Source organism: Peromyscus californicus, unplaced genomic scaffold (genome assembly GCF_007827085.1).
Source record: "Peromyscus californicus insignis strain IS unplaced genomic scaffold, ASM782708v3 Scaffold_6__1_contigs__length_162567912, whole genome shotgun sequence".
Lineage (NCBI taxonomy): Eukaryota > Metazoa > Chordata > Mammalia > Rodentia > Cricetidae > Peromyscus > Peromyscus californicus.
Genome location: NW_026294584.1, coordinates 52,552,892 through 52,574,196, shown reverse-complemented (window position 1 = coordinate 52,574,196; position 21,305 = coordinate 52,552,892). Strand labels below are relative to the sequence as shown.

General features: G+C 49.0%; 1 protein-coding gene across 1 annotated transcript in view; it reads left to right on the top strand.

Moving 5' to 3' along the window:
- The window catches only part of Dennd2a (DENN domain containing 2A), a 91,076-nt gene that overhangs the window by 64,102 nt on the left and 5,669 nt on the right, over positions 1–21,305 (top strand). The window contains 6 exon segments of the mRNA XM_052719046.1: positions 3,297–3,406; positions 4,232–4,301; positions 6,386–6,463; positions 7,174–7,314; positions 8,970–9,118; positions 19,902–20,079. Coding sequence (XP_052575006.1) covers positions 3,297–3,406; positions 4,232–4,301; positions 6,386–6,463; positions 7,174–7,314; positions 8,970–9,118; positions 19,902–20,079 — 726 coding nt within the window.

Sequence of the window (21,305 nt, the reverse complement as noted above, 5' to 3'; positions counted from 1 at the left end):
CCTTTCACGTTCCTATGGTCACAGTGCTGACCATCTGTCCTCTTTGTCTCCTTGTCCAGCCAAGCCTTTTCCCAGCCTGCCTCAGCATTTTCCCCTTAAGCCACATCCTAAGTAGCATCACAGTTATGTCTGTGCTGAAGCATCTTTGAATGCACCCTGTTTCTGTGTCAGGGGAAAGCCCTGCTATGTTGTGGCTCATACCACGATAATATCCAGGGGCCTAAAATAAAGGTCTCTTGATAAAGCCTGCAGTGACGTGGCCAGTGATCCTGAAGTCACTCTTGGGCTTTGAAATCTATATTAAAGAGGCTACTGTATTCTAATTCAGTCCAACCAGAATTTACATTCGGGCATTCAAGCTCTTTTCTGCTTGGCCCCAAGTATATAAAGATAAAGAAGATGGGTTTCCTGTCCTTTAGGAAGGTATACCAGATGTATGCTAAAAGAGTGTATGTATTCACAGGGGCTTTCAGGAGGTAGAACATGACAGTCCTACAGATCAGGGCCCCAGAAAAAGGGGAGCTTATCTTGAATTATGTTGGGCTTCTTTGGCAGTCACCTCATGCAGGACCCTCCAAGGAAGGCCTGAACCCTGCCTGTCTGCCTGCTGCTGTTCTTTCCCAGACAGCTTTTTTCATCATCGTGGGCTAGCACAGTCCTTGAAGTTTAGAACAGTGATGTAAATGGAGGTAACCGTGGGTACACACCCTCCACACAGGCACCGACCCCTCTGCCTTCCGCTGCCTTGCCTTTAAGGAACACTCTCCTGAAAGCCCCGCTGCATGGATGTCTGGATTGTGGGGTCTGCCTGGTGTGTCATCCATGTGTGAGGAGCTCCGCCTCCCAGCCCAGTTGAGAGCCCCAGTAGACACCAAGGCCTGAAGGACTGACTTGTCCTTCTCGCTGTCCTCAGTGCCCAGTGCCTTGCTGTGCACATGATAACCCTTAACTGGGGTTCCAGGAACAAAGGCATTAAATCATAAATTAACCACTGACTCATCAGAACTGCTGAATGCTTGCCATTTCCAGCCTGGAACCTTTCGACTCAGACTCCCACTGAAAACCCTTTTTTAGGAGATAGTTAAAAGTCACTATTGAAAACGGAGCTAATTCACAAAGCTATAAAGAAAAGAAATCCCCCGTGGTCTTTACAGCTAGCACGTTGTTGTTTGGGCCTAGTCTTAACTCATACTGTGTTTCCTCTATCTTTATACTGCAGCCATTGTGATGGTTTTGTGCCATGACCCATGTACAGCCTTGTAAGCATATTGTTTTAAAACATATTTAATACAAATTCTGAAGCATCTGTTTTGAAGTTCTCTAATGCCCCAGTATGTAGGGAATCCTTCTCTGTTTAATTGATCTTTCTCTTTGGAAATGTATTTTTGCTCCTGATATTTCTTATGTAAATTTGTTTTATGTTCATTCTGGTTTATTCTGGGCCTTCTTTTGTTCTGGGATAGGGTCTTTTATATGGCCCTATTTATTTAGATTTTTGATAATTTTGTTGTTTGGTTTGGTTTTTTGTTTGGTTCGTTTTTTGGTGGTGATGGTTATTTGCATGTGCATGCATGTATGCATTTGTGCATGTGCATGTGTGCTTGCATGAACATGTGCATGTTGTGACAGGGTCTCCCTATTTTGTGGCTGTCCTGGAACTCACCATGTGGACCAGGCTTGCCTCAAACTCACAGAGATAAGCCTGTCTCTGCCTCTCAAGTACTGGGATTAGAAGCATACACCACAACACCCAGCCTTTTTATAAGCTTTTAAATAATGGGTTTTGCGGGGGGTGGGGGGGTAGGGAGGTGGGGGTGGTGCATGCCTTTAATCCCAGCACTCGGGAGGCAGAGCCAGGCAGATCCCTATGAGTTCGAGGCCAGCCTGGTCTACAGAGCGAGATCCAGGACAGGCACCAAAACTACACGGAGAAACTTTGTCTCAAAAAACCAATAATAGTAGTAATAATAATAATAATAATGGGTTTTATCCCACATTCCAATGATTACCTTATTCAAGGTTGGAAGTCCATATTTTTACACTAATAATATTCCATTAAGCCAGGTGTGGTTGCTCACACCTGTAATCCTAGCACTTGTGACTGAGGCAGGAGAATCTTTGTGCGTTTGAAGCTAGCCTGAACTACATACTGAGACCCTGTCTCAAAAAAGCAAAACCAGGGCCCGAGGGTCTGAAGAGGTTACTCAGTGGCTGAGAGCACTTTCCACTCTTCAGGACCTTTGGTCAGTTCTTAGCACCACATCAGGTGACTCACAACTGCCTGTGACTCCAGTTACAAGGGACCCAGTGCCCTCTGGCCTCCAAGGGGACCTTCACCAACGTAGTACACATAAACTCACCCAGGGGCACACACATATACATAAAAGTGAATAACTAATAAGAATAAAAACAAAGCAAAAACCATCTATAAAATGAAAACAGATTCCTGTTGATTTGATACGCAAAATAAGCACTCATTAATTTTATTTATTTGTTTATTTATTTATTTGTTTAGTTTAGTTTATTTTGACATAGACTCTCACAGAGCCAGGTCAGCCTTGAACTCACTGTGTAGCTAAGCGACTGAGATTACGTGTATGCATGACCACGCCCAGTCTTCATGACATTAACTATAATCTCTAAGTCAGACTTTAGTCTTCATCTCCCAGTCTGTACTGCCTGAGATTCTATCCTGAGTGCTGGAGAGAGAGAGACCAACAGTCAGGATCAGTTCCTTCCTCGCTCTAAACTGGCTGTGTGACCAGGACAAAGCACTTACCATCAAAGGGCATGTCTCCTTCTGTCTAAAATGAGAGGGCAGGCCTCATTATGTCCAGCTCCCTTCCAGGTCCACACACACACACACACACACACACACACACACACACCGCCGTGGAACTAGTTGTTTTCATTGTGTAATGTGGTCGTGCTATGTGTAGTCACTGTGAGTATTACCACACTTGGAGGTCAGAAGAGCTGATGTGCAGCGCTACCTCCCAGATCCATGAGCCCCCTTTGGAAAGGGTTGTTATGGAGACTTTTCCTTACTGACCAGAAGCGTTGTTCCAGAATGTTAATCAGGATGTCTCTCTGAAGCATGTGATCTTCCGTCTGATAATTGACCTCTCAGACTGCAGTTGCATTGTCTTGGGGAAAACAGCCCACAGACGAGCTCCAAACCCTTCCCCAGGATGCTGCTGAGAGGGCAGTCGTAGCCAGCGAAGGGGCGCAGGGACTCTGCCTCTTTCTCCCTTTTGGGATTCGTCTGTGACCCTCTCCCATCTTTCTCTGTGCAGTTGGAAAAGTCATTCAAGTTCATGAGAGAGGCTGAGGACCAGCTGAAGGCCATTCCCCAGTTCTGCTTCCCCGATGCCAAGGACTGGGCTCCTGTCCAGGAGTTTACCAGGTAAGAAGAGCTTCCAACATCCCTCTACCCACATCCAGAGTTTGAGAACTGGATGGGGGAGGTGAGGAGGTCTTAGATAGCAGAGCCTGTAACTTAGGAGTTAACAATCCTGATCGGCTCCAGCCTTGAAATTTCCCTGTGTGCTTTTCAAGTTTCCCTGAGACAAGAGACACCTTCTAAGTGGGCATTTATGAAGCCTCCCGAATAGAATCCTAATCTGGGAAAGCAGCCCACCATCCATCCTCACCCACACAGGGCTCAGGAAGCATTCCAGTGGCCTCTCTAGCTGGTGCTCGGATTGGGATCTGTTCACATTTCTGCTTTAGAGCGTGCATGGTGTTAGCTATCAGCATTTGGCCCAGCTCAGTAGGTTCATATGCTGAGTGCCCGAGGGACGCTGCATCCTGTGAAGTTGGCCTGCAGTTTTGAAGGCCAGCCTCAAGGTAGCTGTTTAAGAACATTTCTGTGAGACAACCACCCCATGGCCAGGCCTGAGAAAGGCCCAGCCCTTTCCTCTCCTCAGCTGTTCCCTCCTGAGTCACACCCTCACCTTCCACTAGTGAAGAGAAACACAATCCCTCTTCCTTCTTGTGGTGACTGACCCTTACATCTACACCCTGGGATAGCTCGGGTGACAGAATTATGGGTAGAAAAAGCTCTCTCAGGACATTTCCACTCGGCCTCCTAAAAGGATGGGCAGTCAGAGCAAAGAGTTCTGAGCATCTCTCCAGCCTCCCCTCGCTCTCTGCTGCTTCACTGCTCCGGTGGGGAAGTGCCTTTGGATTTGTCAAGTTTTGTAACGTGTTTGTGTTTTCATAACCACAGTGAAACATTCTCGTTTGTCTTAACTGGAGAAGATGGGAGCAGAAGGTTCGGTTATTGCCGAAGATTGCTGGTTAGTACTCTGCCTGTCACTCAGCCAGAACTTCCTAGACAGTCAACCCCTTGAGACTCAGATTTCACCTATGCTGCTGGAGGTGCAGGTGGTGGCAGGTTACCCAAGGAGTAAAGAACATAGATAAGGCTAGACCTGGTAATGTACACCTGTAATTTCAGTACCAAAGGTGAGCAGGAGGCTCTTAAGTTCAAGGCCAACTTATCTCAAATCACACCATACACACACACACACACACACACACACACACACACACACATGAGGTGGGAGGGGGCGGCGATTTGAAGACTCACTAAGTTTTCTTATTAGGAAGAGGTAATGTCTCTATATTGGTAAGAAAATACTTCATTGCCTGGCTTGGTGGCGCACATCTTGGGTCCTGATACTTGGGAGGCAGAGGCAGGCCGATCTCTGTGAGTTCAAGGCTGGCCTCAAACTCAAACAGGGCAAGTTCCAGGACAGCCAGGGCTGTTACACAGAGAAACCCTGTCTTGAACACACACACCCAAAAAAGAAAGTGCTCCATTGTTGTTTTTTTTCCCACCAAATTAAAGACCTTTCTCTCCTTAAGCCAATTTTCCTTTGTGATAAAACATTGCTAAACAAACCCTGATTGCTGAGTGAGAACGTTCAGAATAGTTGCTAAGAAGAAAAGGTTCAGGACTGGAGAGATGGTTCGGCGGTTAAGAGCCCTGGCCACTCTTCCGGGGACACAGGTTCAATTCCCAGCACCCACATGGCAGCTCACAACTGTCTGTAACTCCAGTTCCAGTGGATCTGGCACCCTCACGCAGACAAGCATGCAGGCAAAACCCCAATGTACATAAAAAATAAATCCTTAAAAAAAAAAGGTCACACACCGGGCCTGGAGAGCTGGCTCAGGAGTTTAGAGCACTTGTTGCTTTTACAGAGAACCTGGATTTAGTTCCCAGAACACACCTGGTGGCTCACAGCCATCCCTGCTCCAGCTCCAGGGCATCCAGCTCGCTCTTCTGACCTTCGAGTACACCAGGCATAGAAATGTGCTTAAAGGGGGTAGGGATGTAGGTCAGTGATGGCCCTGGTTTTCATCTCCAGCCATTGCAAGAAATAGGGGGAATGAGGGCTGCTAATTCATGACACATTACATGTTTAATATTTATCGAATTGATGGGTAAGAATCGTGGGTAACAACTAAAGAGACTTAAGTGGAGTGATACCTGTGTTACTATATATAGTTGCTTTAAAGTTTTGAGATTGACTGGTCCTGGTCCCTTGAAAAGTAGCTGAAAGTGATTTCCCAAAAGGGATTTCCGAAATAACTTCTCATTTGGGATCGTGATTTTAATAAATGTCCAGTCTCAAACAACTGGCCGGAGGGACTACAGTGAAGCAGGTAGACAAGTGTCCTGACCTTACAGTCCAAGACCACAATCATAACCCGTGCATTGCACCCTTGACCTTGGGGCCTTCCAAAGAGTCAAAACAGGGCTGGCAAGATGGCTCAGGAGGTAAAGGCACTTGCTGCCAAGCCCGATGACCTGCATTTGATCCCTGGAATCCACGGGGGCTGGCGAGCTGGCTTGGGGGCTTGGGGGCTTGGAACACTTGTTTTTGCAAAGAGCATGGATTTGGTTCCCTGTCGGCTCACAGCCGTCCATACTCCAGCTCCAGGGTATCTGACTTTATCTTAGAAAAGAGAGAACTGGGCCGGGCGGTGGTAGAGCACTCCTTTAATCCCAGCACACGGGAGGCAGAGCCATGCAGATCTGTTTGAGTTCGAGGCCAGCCTGGTCTACAGAGCAAGATCCAGGACAGGCTCAAAACTACAAAGAGAAACCCTGTCTCGACAAAACCAAAAAAAGAAAGGAGAGAAGTGGCCTGCAGAGTGTCCTCTGACCTTCACCTGTGCACCATGGCATGCATGCACACGCCCACAGAAATACATAAATGCAACAGGGATTTTTAAAATAGTCTCACAGACTTCTGAATGGTAAAATAGGGTGATAGTGAGTACCTACCTCACATGATAGCTCCAGAGCATTAGGGTTCTTTCTCTCCTGACGCTGATACTCAGCACGGCCTTGTATTTCTCTCCCAAAAAGCCTGGAGGCAAAGGGAAGCGGCTTCCTGAAGTTTATTGCATTGTCAGCCGCCTGGGATGCTTCAGCCTCTTTTCAAAGGTGAGAACTTGGGGTGGGAGAACAAGACCAGCCCCAGAGGGACCCAGGAAACAGCACCCATCTCCTGCCACCTTTAGTCATAGTCTTGCGATTTTGCTAACTGTTTCTTCGCTCTCTTCCCACTTCTCATCGGTTTCCGTCATCAGTGGTTCAAGAAATAAGAGTAATAAAGGATGTGGCCATGGTGGCTCACTCCTATAATTCCAGCTCTGGAGAGGCTGAGGCAGGAGGATTGCTCTTTCAAGGCCAAGGGTGAACTATAGAGAGAGACCCTGTCGAGAAAGAGGATTTTTAAGAACTATGTCCTGAAGAAGAGACAGAGACAGAGGAACAAAAGAAGGGAGGAAGGGTGGGTGGGTCAGGGATGTAGCTCAGTCCTGAGTACACACAAAGCCCTTGGCTGGATCTCAAGCACAGGAATAAAAATTGTACCTGTAGTGACTCAGTAAGTCACATGTCAAGGTAGCAAGAAGAAACTGTGTTTTCCCCTATTAATACATAGTATGAACTACAAAGTCACATAAAAGGACACAGAGAAGAAAAGTATTGGGGCCGGTGTCGTATAGAGTCAGGAGTCAACAGCTCCTCATGATCTCCCACCCCTGCATCCCCCGAATTCTTGAGTCACTGGGGCAGGCCCACTGTACCGGAACTGAGCACACCTTGACCGCCTGACTTTAGAATAACTGAGCTGCTTTTCTGACTCGTAGATCTTGGATGAGGTGGAAAAGAGAAGAGGCATTTCTCCTGCCCTGGTGCAGCCCCTCATGAGGAGCGTCATGGAAGCCCCTTTCCCAGCCCTGGGCAAAACTATCATTGTCAAGAACTTCCTGCCAGGCTCAGGGACTGAGGTAAGCTGTCAGACTTGTTTCCTCTGTCAGGAGAACAGGTGGCCCAGCCAGCCAAGTCCCTGTGGCTGGACAGGCTGTCTTTCAGCAGGGCATCCAGCTCAGTGGTTTCCTTGATCACGCCTCAGAAACCCCACCCTCAGTCCAGTCTATCCAGCCCAGGCTCGGCTCCAGGAGGCAACCCACAAGAGCCATGCAGTACAGCATGCCGTTTTTCCCAGACATGCGCTGTGTGTCCGTGGCTTGTCTGTGGCGTCTTTTCGAAGCCCATAGTCATCAGTCTTCTTTGGATCTGTTCACATTTTCAGTGTGTATTACTTCCTAAGTTTATAACTTGAACTGTTCTTTGCAGTGAAGACTGTCTTGGATACTACTTACTATTTACCCTGGACTTCAAAGCCTGACATTTACTTGGTTGGACCCTGAGACCTGATGAGGAACCTTGTTTTCGTCTTTCTTTTTCACATCATATAGCCCTGTAAACGTCAGAACACCGGTCCCTTCTGACCTGGGATCTCCGCTGTAAATCAGTTGCTTCTAGACCCAGAAGAGAGGAGGGTGTATCAGGGACATACCCCGTCAACCTGGTTTTCCAGCACTGAGCAGTTGTTGGGAACCCAAAACCACCCCCCACAGGTGTAGTAGCTTGGCTATGAGATTGTAGCGTGAGGTTCGCAGTGAGGGAGTCCCAGCGTGGGGAGAGTACTATGCTATGGTAGAAGGAAAACTCTTCTCATACTGATGTCACTGGACAGAAGTCAGCTCTGTGCAGAAGCTTAGAAACTCACACATGCAACTTGTGAGAAACCCAGATCACGTGGAGCAAGGGAGGAACAAGACGATACACGCAGCAAGCTTAAAAACTTGGAATACACAGGAGGGATTGGCATGTGCTGGGCACGGTGGTGCACACCTATAATCCCAGCCTCTGGAGGGTAGAGGGAGGCAGGAGGATCAAGAGTTCAAGGCCATAGAGCTGGAGAGATGGCTCAGCGGCTGAGAGTGCTTTCTGCTCTTCCAGAGGACCCAGGTTCGATTCCCAGTACCCACATGGTGACTCATCCATCTGTAACTCTAGTTCCAGAAGATCTGATGGCCTTTGTGGGTACTGCATTGTATGTACATGGTGCACATACATGCAGACAAAAACACCCATACACATAAAAGATAATTTTTTTTTCTTAAAAGCACTTGCTGCTCAAGCCAATGGCTTGAGTTTGATCTCTGGAACCCACAGGGGGAGGGGAGAACTGACTCCTGAAAATCGTCCCCTGACCTCCATACATGTATGTGCCTTGGTACATGCACACCTGCACTCATACACACATCATGCACAGACAATTTAATAAATACATACACACAAATAAATAAATGGTTCAGGGCCAGCCTAGGCTACATAGAAAATTTGAAGCCAGCCTGGGCTACATGCCTGGGATTTTCTTCCAGCAGTAACAGGCCTTTAGAAGACAGGATTTCCCCCAGGACTTTGAGGCTAGGTCAGTTTTCAACATAAACCATCCAAGGGGCATCCAGATAAGCTCTTCCAGGAGGCGCTCCTTACAGGGCCAAGGGCCGAGAACTCTGCCGCCCATCTTCCTTGTCTCCAGGGAGGCATGCGGTGTAAGCCCACCTTCATAGCTGCTTCCATTCCCTGGCAGGTGATCGAGCTGTGCCGCCCCCTGGACTCCCGGCTGGAGCATGTGGATTTTGAGTCTCTGTTCTCCTCCCTCAGCGTCCGGCACCTGGTCAGTGTTTTTGCCTCCCTGCTTCTGGAAAGGAGGGTCATCTTCATTGCAGACAAACTCAGGTACCAAGCTCTGCTGCTTCTGATAGTATGTGTAAACGATGTCAGTCTTAGACTCTCAAGGGTGTAGAGATTGGGTCCCGGGGAGCGAGGATGACCCGGAGGCCTGGGGGGCAATCATGGGGTAAAGGGAGGTAGACTGAGTGCGGCATATGCCTCTCTGATATGTGGCCTGCTTTCCGTGTGGTGTGCTGAGAACGAGATACTCTCTTGTATTTGAGGGAAACCAAGGTGGAAGGTATGTGGACCTGCCCTCCAGAGTTCTCATTCCAGTCGGGGACCAAGAAGTAAGCAGTCTGCATGGCACCGTGTTAGAGCCGTGAGCTCAGATGGCAAAGGGTGGGACAGATACTGACCTAGTGCCAAGCCCGAGAGCATGTTGCAGGCAGGAGGAGCCGTCTGTGTGAAGGCGAGGAGTCAGGAGAGGCTGAACATGGCTTCAGGAGCTGTGAGGCAGCTCACTGACTGGAGTGGAGAACAAGGTTGGTCAGGAAGAGATGGGCAGGCAGAGAGGACAAGGAGCAACTCAGGGAAAGACCACAAGACTAGGTGAAAGAGCGGACTTACACACGGCATTCTTTCCCTGTTTGTCATTAAACTAAACCATACAAATCGACACACATACACAGACACACAGACATACAGACATATACACAGACAGACACACAGACATATACATACGTACACACACACACACACACACACACACACACACACACACACACACACACACACACCTGCCCCATAGGATACCATCCATAGCCCAATGATCACATTCTATGAATCAAAAAGGCCACATCACAAATCAAAGAAAATCCAGAAGGAAATAAGAATCTGTATTGATCCTGAACTTCTAGCAAAGGAAAAATTCCTTGCATTTTCATCATTTCAGGCCTTTAATCCAGCACTCTGGAGCCTGGGGCAGGTGGATCTCTGTGAAGTCAGGGCAGCATGGACCACACAGTAAGACCTTATTTAAAAAACAATACAAATAAAACCACTGACTTGGGCTCAGCAGATAAAGGAGCCTGCCACCAAGGTAGACAGCCTGAGTTCAATCCCCAGGACCCACGTAGTGCTAGGAGAGAACTTACTCCTGCAGGTTGCTCTCCGGCTTCTCTGAATGTGTGCACACATGCTCGCACACACAATCAATGTATGTAAAAAAAAAAAAAAAAAAAAAAAAAAAAAAAAAAAAAAAATTGCCAAAATATTGGCCTTCTCTGAACTGAGAGAATAGGAGCATATGAGGTGGCTGCCACCCCAGGAAGGGCCAGGATTGGGGCCACCAGCGGCTGATGTAGTGACGGCCACCTACCTGAGAGGCCCATCTGGGAAGAAGACATGCCGGGAACTAACAGGAAAAGCAGCACTGCCTGTGTGGTCTGGAGAGGAAACGCAACTCTGAGCTGTGGAGAGGGAACAGAAGAGGGAGGAAGAAAGGGACAGGGGAATGAAAAGACAACATGTTTCAACATGGAATTCATGCGGGGAGCAAGCATCCCGCCCTGTCCTCCACTGTAGCCATCTGGTCACCTTTGTGATGCCCGTCTTTGGACAGTTGCCGTTTGGCTATTCCCTGACTGTCCCCATCTCATGTCTGAGCTCCTGTTCACTTTTCCATGCCATCATTATTATGCTCTCTGTGCACTGCTGTCAGCTCAGGAAGCAGGCGGCCCTGTCCTCAGCCCGCAGCTGGTGCTGGCAGCTGGGCAGCTCTCCAAGCTCCTGGGCACTGGGGAATTCAGACAGAGTTCTCAATGTCGGGGCCCTGGAAGCCAGGGATGACTAATAGCCCTTTAGTGACCGGGATCAGGTTTCACCGGCTCTGTGGTAACTGTCGCCATGTTCTGAAGACCACTCCCCGCTCCCTAACAGCCCCCATCCCCTAGATTCTCAAGGCTTGGATTTGAGGGAGGGGGGAAAGGTGGATTTCAGAAAGGTCTTGGCAACAAGTGGAGACCAGATAAATAAATCCAGAACCCTCCAGGAGTGGAGCTGGGGACACAGCCCCTAAGGAACTTCCTTCTAGGATGAAGATGTTAGACCAAGGGAGGCCAAGCTGGAGAAAATGCCTAAGGTCGTGAGTGGCTGGAGCTGAGCAGGCTGCAGGCATCAAGTGTGAATTTTCTGGTCGGAGACAGTGAAAGGAAGGATAGGGACAGGTGGGGAGGAAGTGTCTGCCTAGCCCGCAGCCAGCGTGGGCTCCGAGTGTTAGAAGACCCGGGGAAACATTCTACCAAAGAGTCTAGAAAAGAGTGCCACCCACCTGCCTCTGCCCCGGACAGATTTCTGAGTGGGCAGAATGGACACTGGCCAGCTCCCTTGAGCAGATCTCCATGCTCCTGAGAGGTCTCTGCTCTGGGCCCTCAGCTAGTTCTCCAGGAGGGCCTTTGGAGTTTTTCCCCTCCCCTTACCTTCCCTGGGGTCTGACAGTCTTTCTGCTCCTGGAGATCTACTCACTGTGAACACATGTGGCAGGGAAGGGGCACTTAAATCGTCCTTGGTGGCTTTTGCAGCAGATGTTGGATGCCACAGAGGGCAGCAGGAATATGGCTAATTTTTATGCCCTCTTTGGGGCTAGAGCCTGGCTTTATAGTAACTAGTGTGCACATATGCCTGTGTGTATATAAACTGTCTTCATCGCATTTTTATTATTTACTTATTTTTGAGACACTGTCTCATGTAAAGTATCCTATGCTGGCCTCAAATACTCTACATGGCTGAGGATAGCCTGGAACTTCTGATCGTTCTGCCTCCACTTCCTCGCTGCTAGAATTACAAGCATATACCACCAAGCCCAGTTTATGTGGAATGGAACCCAGGGCTTCTCACAAGCTAATAAGCAAGGAACTCTATCAACTGAGATACAGCACTTTTTTTATTTTTATTTTTTGGTTTTTGGTTTTTCAAGACAGGATTTTTTTCTCTGTGTAACAGTCCTAGCTGTCCTGGAACTCATCTTATAGACCAGGCTGGCCTTGAACTCACAGAGATCTGCCTGCCTCTGCCTCCCGAGTGCTGGGATTAAAGGCGTGCGCCACCACTGCCCGGCTGCTACATCACATCTGAAATTGCACTTTAGTCCCTACACAGCCTCACACATGCATATCCCTCTCAGATCACACTAGAAGTTTTTTCCCAGAGCAGGAGGGACCCTGAACACTCAGCCCTTAATCCTGGGTCTCCACATTTGTAGGGCATAGGGATTGATTGAGCCCTGGAGAGTGACTTTCTGGGCTCCAGTGTCCTGTTTTCCCTGCAGGCAGACACTTTTGCTGTTAAACATGGCTTAGTATGTTTTCCCTCTTGCCCAGTAAATTTACTATCCATATTACACTAGTCCTGTGCAGATTTAAATGGATGATATTGTAGACAGAAGTTTCTCTCCTGCAAGTAGTGACTTACAGGACGAGAACAAAACCTAACTGGAGAGGTGAACACAGGGGTCGGAGGTGTAGCTAGCTCAGTTGGTAGAGGGTTTGCCTAGTGTGCACAAAGCCCTGGTTTCCATCCCTCACACTGTGGACTGGCTGTGGTGGCACACACCTGTCACCACTGCACATAGGTGGTGTTGGCCAGAGAATTGGAAGTTCAAGTTCAGTCTCAGCTGCATAAGGCATTTGAGGCTAACCTGGGCTATGTAAGAGCCTGTTTCCAAAACAAGAAAGAAAGAAAACAGTGAGCACAGGCTGGAAAGATGGCTCAGTGGCTCAGAGCACTTGCTCTTCCAGAGGAAGACTCCCAGCACCCACATGGAGGCTCACAACAGTTACAGGGAATCCTCTCTGCTGGCTTCTTCAAGAGGTGCACATGGTGCCGTCTTCTGGCCTCCACAGGCATTAGGAACACACGTGATGCACAGAATATATGCAAGCAAAATACCATGTACATTTTTAAATTTAACCTAGACGTGGCGCACACCTTTAGTCCCAGCACTCGGGAGTCAGAGGCAGGTGGATCTCTGTGAGTTCCAGGCCAGCCTGGTCTACAGAGAGAGTTCCATGACAGCCAGGACTACACAGAGAGAACCTGTCTTGGAAAAACAAAACAAACCAAACATACATACATACATACATACATACATACATACATATATATATATATACATAGTTTTTTTTATTTAAAAAAAGAAGAATGAGCATATTCGTGGGGCCTGAGGACTAAGTGCGCAGCCTTTGCCTGCTCACGCCACGTAGGTGCTGGGTCGGGGCCCTGAGAGGCACAGAGCTTAGCTCACGCTGCTGAAGGAAGCCAGGTGTAGAAGGGCTGACTATCGATGGAGAACATTATCAAGGGAGCCAGGAGCTGCAGGGCACCGCAGGGACAGTGACAAGACAGACTCTGGGGCCCTGTGCATCCACAGAAATGCAGAACGTCTCTGTCAGGTGGGCCATCCAGACCCCGGTGTGAGTGTGGCGGTGCATGCAGCCTGTGATCCCAATACGAGGAGACTGAGGGAGAATGGCTTTGAGTTTCAGGCTAGTCTTGTCAACATAGCGAGAGCCTGTCTTGAAAAAGAATAAGATTCCTTTCCTTCCTTTCGTGGCTAGGAAAGCTAAGTGTTTTTCTCCAGAACTTTCCTTCCTTCTCTCAGTGTCCTTCCAACAGAGGCCTTAGTGGGTAGGTGTGACTGGGAGTCCTCCAGGTTTCTCTCAGATCTGAAGGATCAGACTCCATGGGTCAGAAACTTCCAAGCCTCCTGGTTCTCTGATTCATAGGCCTGGTGGAAGGATCTATTCCTTTCTGTATGATTTATGGGGTAGTAGCCATAGGGAACTGAAGGTTCTCTGTCCAGGCTTTAGCAAACAAGGGCCTGGTGAATGGGCTGGCTGTAAGTTTCTTGAGCTGAAAGATTCCGAGAAGAAAGTCATTAGCATCCCAGCTGCTGCCTACATCTGAGACACTCCTCTGCTGAACACCCATGGACTCCAGTCCTGCTCAGCTGGCTGGGGGGAAGCCTCTCCCTTTTGCCTTCTGTGCCCCAATCTCAGTGAGGCCACAGCAGAGCATGGGAACAGGATATATGGCAAACCCAGGGAGTGGCCCTGTGACATCCCTGGCGGGCCTTAGCTGCCCCTGGCACTCTCCCCCACACAATGCATTCAGTTATCTTTGCTGTGAGTCTGAGAAACTTGCTGGGAGTTGGTGGCAAACACTCTTGAGTTACAGAAGGGTTTTAAGTTGAGCCAAAAACCTATCAAATTTAAAATAACATTTTTGCTCTGTTTCATCTTTAGGGTGGACATTGAGTGTTTCTAAAGGCTCTGTCAGGCTCAAGCTTGACAGATGGAAAGCAAAGAATCCTGTTGTGATAGCTCGTTCTGTTACCATAACAACTCAGATAAATATTTCCCTACACACATCTTCATTTCCTTTATGATAAACATTTTGTTTTTTATTTACTAATTTCAGCCCTAAAAAACTTCAGCTAAACCTATAGACCAGGATGGACTGGAGCCAGTATTGCACATAAGCCATTTTGTATAAAAGTTTTAGATGGCCAAGTGTTTAATATTCAATATCCTATCTTTTTATTGTCCAAAAAAATCATACGCTGAGGGTTCATCTACAAGCTAAGGATGAGTAGGATGAGATGACCAAATCTTGACCAACGGTGACGCACATGGATAACTACACAAATAAGTTCACGTGTAGCTGTATGTACTCATTCTTTTGTTTATTCCTCTTGGTTCAGTTTTACTCAGTTTCCATAAGCTTCAGGGAGGTCCTGTACATCTTCTAGATCCTGCTACACTCAACAGTGTTTGCCATCTCAAGGCCTGTCTACAAGCAGTGGCAGTACCCACTACCTTTGTGCTCTGGCACCCAAAATACTACACTTTGAGGATCCAGCAGGATCTCAGGGTGGATGACAAGAGTCTAATTTAGCAAAGCTCTGTGGAAAGAAAGTTTTTTTTTTTTTTTTTGGTTTTTCGAGACAGGGTTTCTCTGTGTAGCTTTGCGCCTTTCCTGGATCTCGCTCTGTAGACCAGGCTGACCTCGAACTCACAGAGATCCACCTGCCTCTGCCTCCCGAGTGCTGGGATTAAAGGCGTGCGCCACCACCACCCGGCGGAAAGAAAGTATTTTAACAGCACGACAGTACATCATAAAGTCACGGCTGAGGGAAATAGCACCCTGGTAGAGTACTTGCCTAGCGTTTCTGAGGGTCAGGCTTCCATTCCCAGCATGAAAACAATTACGAAATGTCACGAGCTGGAGATGCAGCTTAGCTGGGAGAGTGCTGGCCTAGCATGCACTAAACCCTGGGTTCCAGACCCCAGCACCTCATAAAACCAGGCACGGTGGTCCACACCTATAATCCCAATACCAGGGAGCTGGAGGATGAGAAGTTCAGAATCATTCTCAGTACATAGTTCAAGGCCACCCTGGGATATATGAGACCCTGTCTCTACAGGGAAGGGTACATTCTGACTAGATACAGACACCAGGAAGATAGCGTTTGAGCACAGTTTAGAGGCTAACGAAGCCATACATAAATGCTGTTGTCCTCTAACCCATCACTAGGTGTCCTTGGCTGGGACACGGTCCAGCTCTTTCCTTGGAGTCACCCAGGTCATGCTGCCTCTGTCAGGCCTTCCCCTTCAGGACTTCCTCACGTAGATGAGACCCTCACAGATACCGGGGTTATCTCATAGTTCCTCTGAGTGAGGTGTCACTGTCATTCTTTGACTCAGGCATGCTAACTAGCCTTACAGTGATATCTTTGACTCCTTTTGTGGCCTCAGGAGAAAGTTTCCATTTCTAGCCCCTGGATGTACAGATTGGGAGTTTGTGGGTGCTAAAGCTGGAGGGATACACTGGGGTTCTTCTAGGCTAGCTCACGCATTTCATGGGGGACGAGGGTGAGGCTTGGAGTAGTGAAGGGCTCTTCCTGAAGCCACACAGAAAACAGAGCCAGCCCTCTTGAGGGCCAACCTGTGTGCTTTTTAAATTCAGCGACATGTTACTTGAGCGCAGTCAGGGAAACACGTCAGTCCTGCTCTCTGGGAAGTTTCATCATGTGCAGGACAGCCTGAGTTCTGCCCTTCAATCCTGTTCTTGGAAGTGCTGTGCAGCAGGAGAGATGCACCCAGAATTAAAACATCTTCTCCAGATGTTAATACTCACAGACACATCCTGATGTTCCAAAACAATGCTTCAGCCCTTAAGAACCGCCTCCCGATACTAAACATCCCGAGACCTGACCCCTCTCACCTGCGTCCATCACTGAGCCCTCTGGCCCAGCCACCTTCCCCCTGGGGCATTCTCTTCCCTCCCCCACCCTGCACAGTCGGTCACAGCTGAGGAGCTTGGCAGTTCCTCCTGCCCCACAGTAATGGGAACCAGCTGTGAGAGGGTTCTCCTTGGCCCTTCTTCACAAATGCTGCCTCCTCTGCAGCAGCCAGTGCTCAGTGAGGCGCCTGCTCAGGCTCTGCCCTGGGCTTACTCCAAGGGTCCCCCCTTTTCCTTGCAGCACCCACCCTCTGCCTCGCCCATACACACAAAATTCCATCAGCACTTACTGCAGTAATTGGGAAAAGCATGCAAGCTGTGCTCTGAGTCCTTCATTTCTTCTCTGCCGCTTAGTTAGAGAAAGAGCGGCCACTCCCGCTGTATTTGCAGAATCCAACCGTTCCTTTCCATGTTACCCAGAGCAGAACATTTTAAGGTGGTGACTGGGCTGGAGCAAGAGGCGTGAGGTATCTGATAGCTTCCTGCCTGTCGGTGGGTTGTCCTCTCTGGGTGCCCTGTGCGCCCTCCCTCCTGTCCAGCTAACTAGGTGCTACTGATAACCAGGTGTGGGAATATTTGGTCCTCAGCTGTGAGGAAGGCTCTTGTAGGAAAAGGAGCTGCTCAGGACCCCCAAGACCAAGTTCTCGGCACAAAGGAGATATTTTTGCCCCAGAGGGACAGAGGGCAGGGAATAAGACACAAAGACAGGAGACGGAGGATGAGGGAGAAGGGGAGGGGAGCAAGGGGAGGGGAACAGACCTTGGAGGCTAGCTTCGGGAAGGTAGTCTAACGATTTTAGCCAGGCAGAGGGAATGGGGGAGAAGAGTCAGACCTGCCAGAGTCACATGCTCCAGGGGGCTGCTGTCCCTTCGGCTCTCACCATTAAGCAGAGAAAATCCTGAACGCTCCTTTCAAGAAGTGGTTGTGAGTGGCATTCCTTACCTACATGGCCAGCAGGTTACCCCATTGAATCCGCGTCAGAACTGGATACAGGGCTGGGATGTAGCATGCATGAGGCCCTGGGTTCAGGCTCTGGTACTACGAGGAAGAAAGAAATTGAATACAGTTGTCCTTTAGCTCAGAGCATTCTAATTCAGAGTGGATTCCAGCCTTCTCTCTGTAACCCTCTTCGTCTGCCCTGTGCATCGGCGTGGATGGTGATTTTTCCTAACCTCGGTCCCTCCTGGGTTTGCAGTCAGTGCAGCTCAAGTCCACGCCTCCCACAAGTCCCTGCTGGCCCAGCGGCTTTACGGGCATCACAAGGGCTGTAGCAGCAGGGAGAGAGCAGCGTTATTCTGAGGATGAGTTCAGGAGAGGACAGCTGGTCTTTTTTCTGATTTGGGGAGAAGGACAAGTACCTTTCTTCTCCTGTGGCAATGACGGGGAAAGCACACAGGCCGCCCTCCCCTGTGCCTGTCTCTCTGAGTCTCCTTCCTCTCCCCGCCCGCCTTCTACCCCTAGTACCCCTAGGTCCCGCTCCTTGACCCCCCCACTCACTTGCCTTCCTGGAATCATGATCCATAGCTGCCCTGGAGTTGAAACTTCTTAGGACTCAGTGTCTTTAGCTACAAAATTCCAAAGCAGGTAAACCCCAAAGCAGGTGTGTCATCCTAGAACTCTGGAAGGTGACCCAGGAGGGTCTCCAGTTTACGGTCAGACTAAGCTGCGTAGCCTAGCAAGACCCTGTTCCTAAAAGTGAATGTGAATGCTGTCACCAGGATTGTTTCCCAGATCTAAATCATGGGACTCTAAAACTTCCCTGGAGTCAGAAGCGCTTAAACAGCTGGGTATGGGGGTGCATACCTCTAATCCCTGCACTCTCTCAATCCAGCACTGAGAGGTGGAGCCATGAGGATCAAGAGTTCAAAATCATCCTCAGCAACATAGTAAATCTGAGCCAGCCTATGACCCTTGAAAGCCTTTCTTTTAAAAAAGAATAATAAGGGCTGGAGAGATGGCTCAGAGGTTAAGAGCACTGACTGCTCTTCCAGAGGTCCTGAGTTCAATTCCCAGCAACCACATGGTGGCTCACAACCATCTGTAAACGAGATCTGGTGCCCTCTTCTGGCCTGCAGGCACACATGCTGTATACATAATAAATAAATAAATCTTTAAAAAAAAAAATAATAATACCGGGCAGCAGTGGCACATGCCTTTAATCCCAGCACTTGGGAGGCAGAGGCAGGCGGATCTCTGAGTTCAAGGCCAGCCTGGTCTACAGAGCGAGATCCAGGACAGGCACCAAAACTACACAGAGAAACCCTGTCTTGGGGAGGGGCGGAGGCCCTAGGTGCCAGTCCTTTGTACTGGTAGGTTAAAAAAGGAAACCATTACTTGAGATTGCTTTGACGTGTAAGGGGCTGTGGATGTGCTTTGGTTGCTAGAGTGCTTGCCTCGATTCACAAGGCCCTGAACCTCATTGATCCCTAGAACCTCATAAATGGGGCCTGGGGTGTACACACAGACCTACAACCCCAGCACTCAGAGGGTAGTAGATCAGGGTCGTGCTGGAAGTTACATAGAGAGTTCAAGGACGCCTTGGACTGCGTGAGAAAGCTCTTTCTTATAAAGGGGCTTTATTTGCTGGTCATTTCTGCAGTGCTGGGCACGGAACCTATGGCCTCGTGTGTAAAGTTCTTTCCTAATAGTTACCCAGGGCTTAAGTCAGTCCCTGTAGCTCTTTCTTATGGCATCTTTTTTGTTTGTTTGTTTTGGTTTTGGTTTTTTGAGACAGGGTTTCTCTGTGTAGCTTTGCACCTTTCCTGGAACTCTGTAGACCAGGCTGGCCTCGAACTCACAGAGATCCGCCTGGCTCTGCCTCCCGAATGCTGGGATTAAATGCGTGCGCCACCACTGCCCGGCATGTTTTTTTGTTTGTTTTTTTTTTTTTCTCCCGGAGCTGAGGACCAAACCCAGGACCTTGTGCTTGCTAGGCAAGCGCTCTACCACTGAGCTAAATCCCCAACCCCTTGTCCAGATTCTTACAGCATTTGTTATTTGGGTTTTTGTTTGTCTTGTTTTGTTTTTTTGAGACAGGGTATCTCCATGTGTCCCTGGCTTTCCTGGAGCTCACCGTGAAGACCAAGGCTGGCCTCGAACCCACAGAGAACCACTCTTACTCCTGAGTGCTGAGATTAAAGATGTGTGCCACTGCACCCGGCTGTTACTTGGTTTATGTTTTTTACAATTTTGTGTTTATTGTTTTTATGTGTGTATTAACATACATGTGCATTGCACATATGGCCATCAGAGGAAAACTCTCGGGACCTGTTGTCTCCCTTCACTGTGGGCTCTGGACAAGCTCATCCTGTGGGCAGGTGCTTTGCCATTTTTTTTTCTGATGACTGCCGTTCTGACGGGGGTAAGAGGGAATCTCAGTGTGGTTCTGCTGTCTCTGATGGTTAGGGAAGCTGAACACTTGTAGGTGTGTTTGTTTGTGGTCATTTGAGAACTGGATGGATCCCAGCCCTTCTCTCTGGCCCCCGCTGTGGAAGCCCCACCATTAGCCACACTGAACCGGCCTTTTCTCTCTGTGTTCCCCCTGCAGCACACTGTCCACGTGCTGCCACGCGATGGTGGCCCTCATCTACCCCTTCAGCTGGCAGCACACGTACATCCCAGTGTTACCCCCGGCCATGATTGACATAGTGTGCTCTCCCACACCCTTCCTCATCGGGCTGCTCTCCAGCTCGCTGCCACTGCTCAGGGAGCTGCCACTGGAAGAGGTGAGCCCCGGGTCCCTGCACCCTCCTTCCCCAGGGCACACAGAGAGGAGGAGAGTCCTGGGCAGAAGTGGGAAGATGCCAGGGCTTTCTCTGTGACAGGTCCTTCCCAGAGTCTCCCATCAATCAACCCCTTGGTGACTTTAAGCACCGTTTTCCCCTCTGAATGGAGTGGCCTGTATAAGCAGCCCTGTAGAAGCCCTGACATCAGACATAGCCATCTGCCCCATCCTCCTGTCTCCCCACACTGATCAGAGAAAGCAGTAACTGGAATGTGTGCTTGGACTGATGACAAAGAAGGCAGGGACTTAGTTATGTCATTGAAAAGACATGGGGTGTGGCTGGCAAGATGGTTCGTACCCAGCCTGATAACTGAGTTCAGTCCCTTCAGAGGTACGTGTTGGAAAGAGAACACTGACTCCTGAAAGGTGGGTTCTGACTTCCACATGTATCTATGACACGCGCATGCACGCACGCACGCACGCACGCACGCACTACAATAAAGGAAGAAAGGGAAAGAGAAGGATTGGAGGCCACGGGGAAGTACTGTCGTAGAGTAACCGTCTACCATGCAGGAGCCCCTCGGTCCAACCTCCAGTACAAGAAACATAATAATAATTAAGGAAGGCTAGAATTAAAGAAAGGAAAAAGGAATCTACAAAGCTGGGTATGGTGGTCACACCCATGTGCCCCAGCACTTACCAGCCGAGGCAGGAGGATCTCAAGATTGAAGTCAGCCTGGACTACATAACAAGACACGCAAAATAAAACCACAATATAGTTGTAATACCACCCAGGATTTTATAGATCAGTGCGCAAGGCAGGAAGTGCTATGTGGTACCTCTGTAGTTATTCGGTCCCTTCCTCTAAATAGTTTCTGACCTGCCCTGTCTGTGTACCAGGGACCCCAGCAGTCAGAGTAGGAAACAGGAACCAAATTCTGCTCAGCTCTGAACTTGGTGAGGATGCCGGTCCATCTGCCCTCCATTATCCCAGGACTGGGGATGCTTGTCCTTTCATTGTGTGGAGGCAAAGAGTTTATGAGGGTCTCTCAACATGGCAGAGCCTGTTTCCAGCTGTGGCCAGGCAGGCCATCCAACCTCTGTTCTTCCTCTGTCACAGTCGGCCACCTAAGCTAGGGTCTGCATGAGGGTCCACCCTCAGAGACAACAATAAGCGTGCCCTTAAGCTTTGTACATGAGGCATCTCGTTCATACCACCCTGTGGCC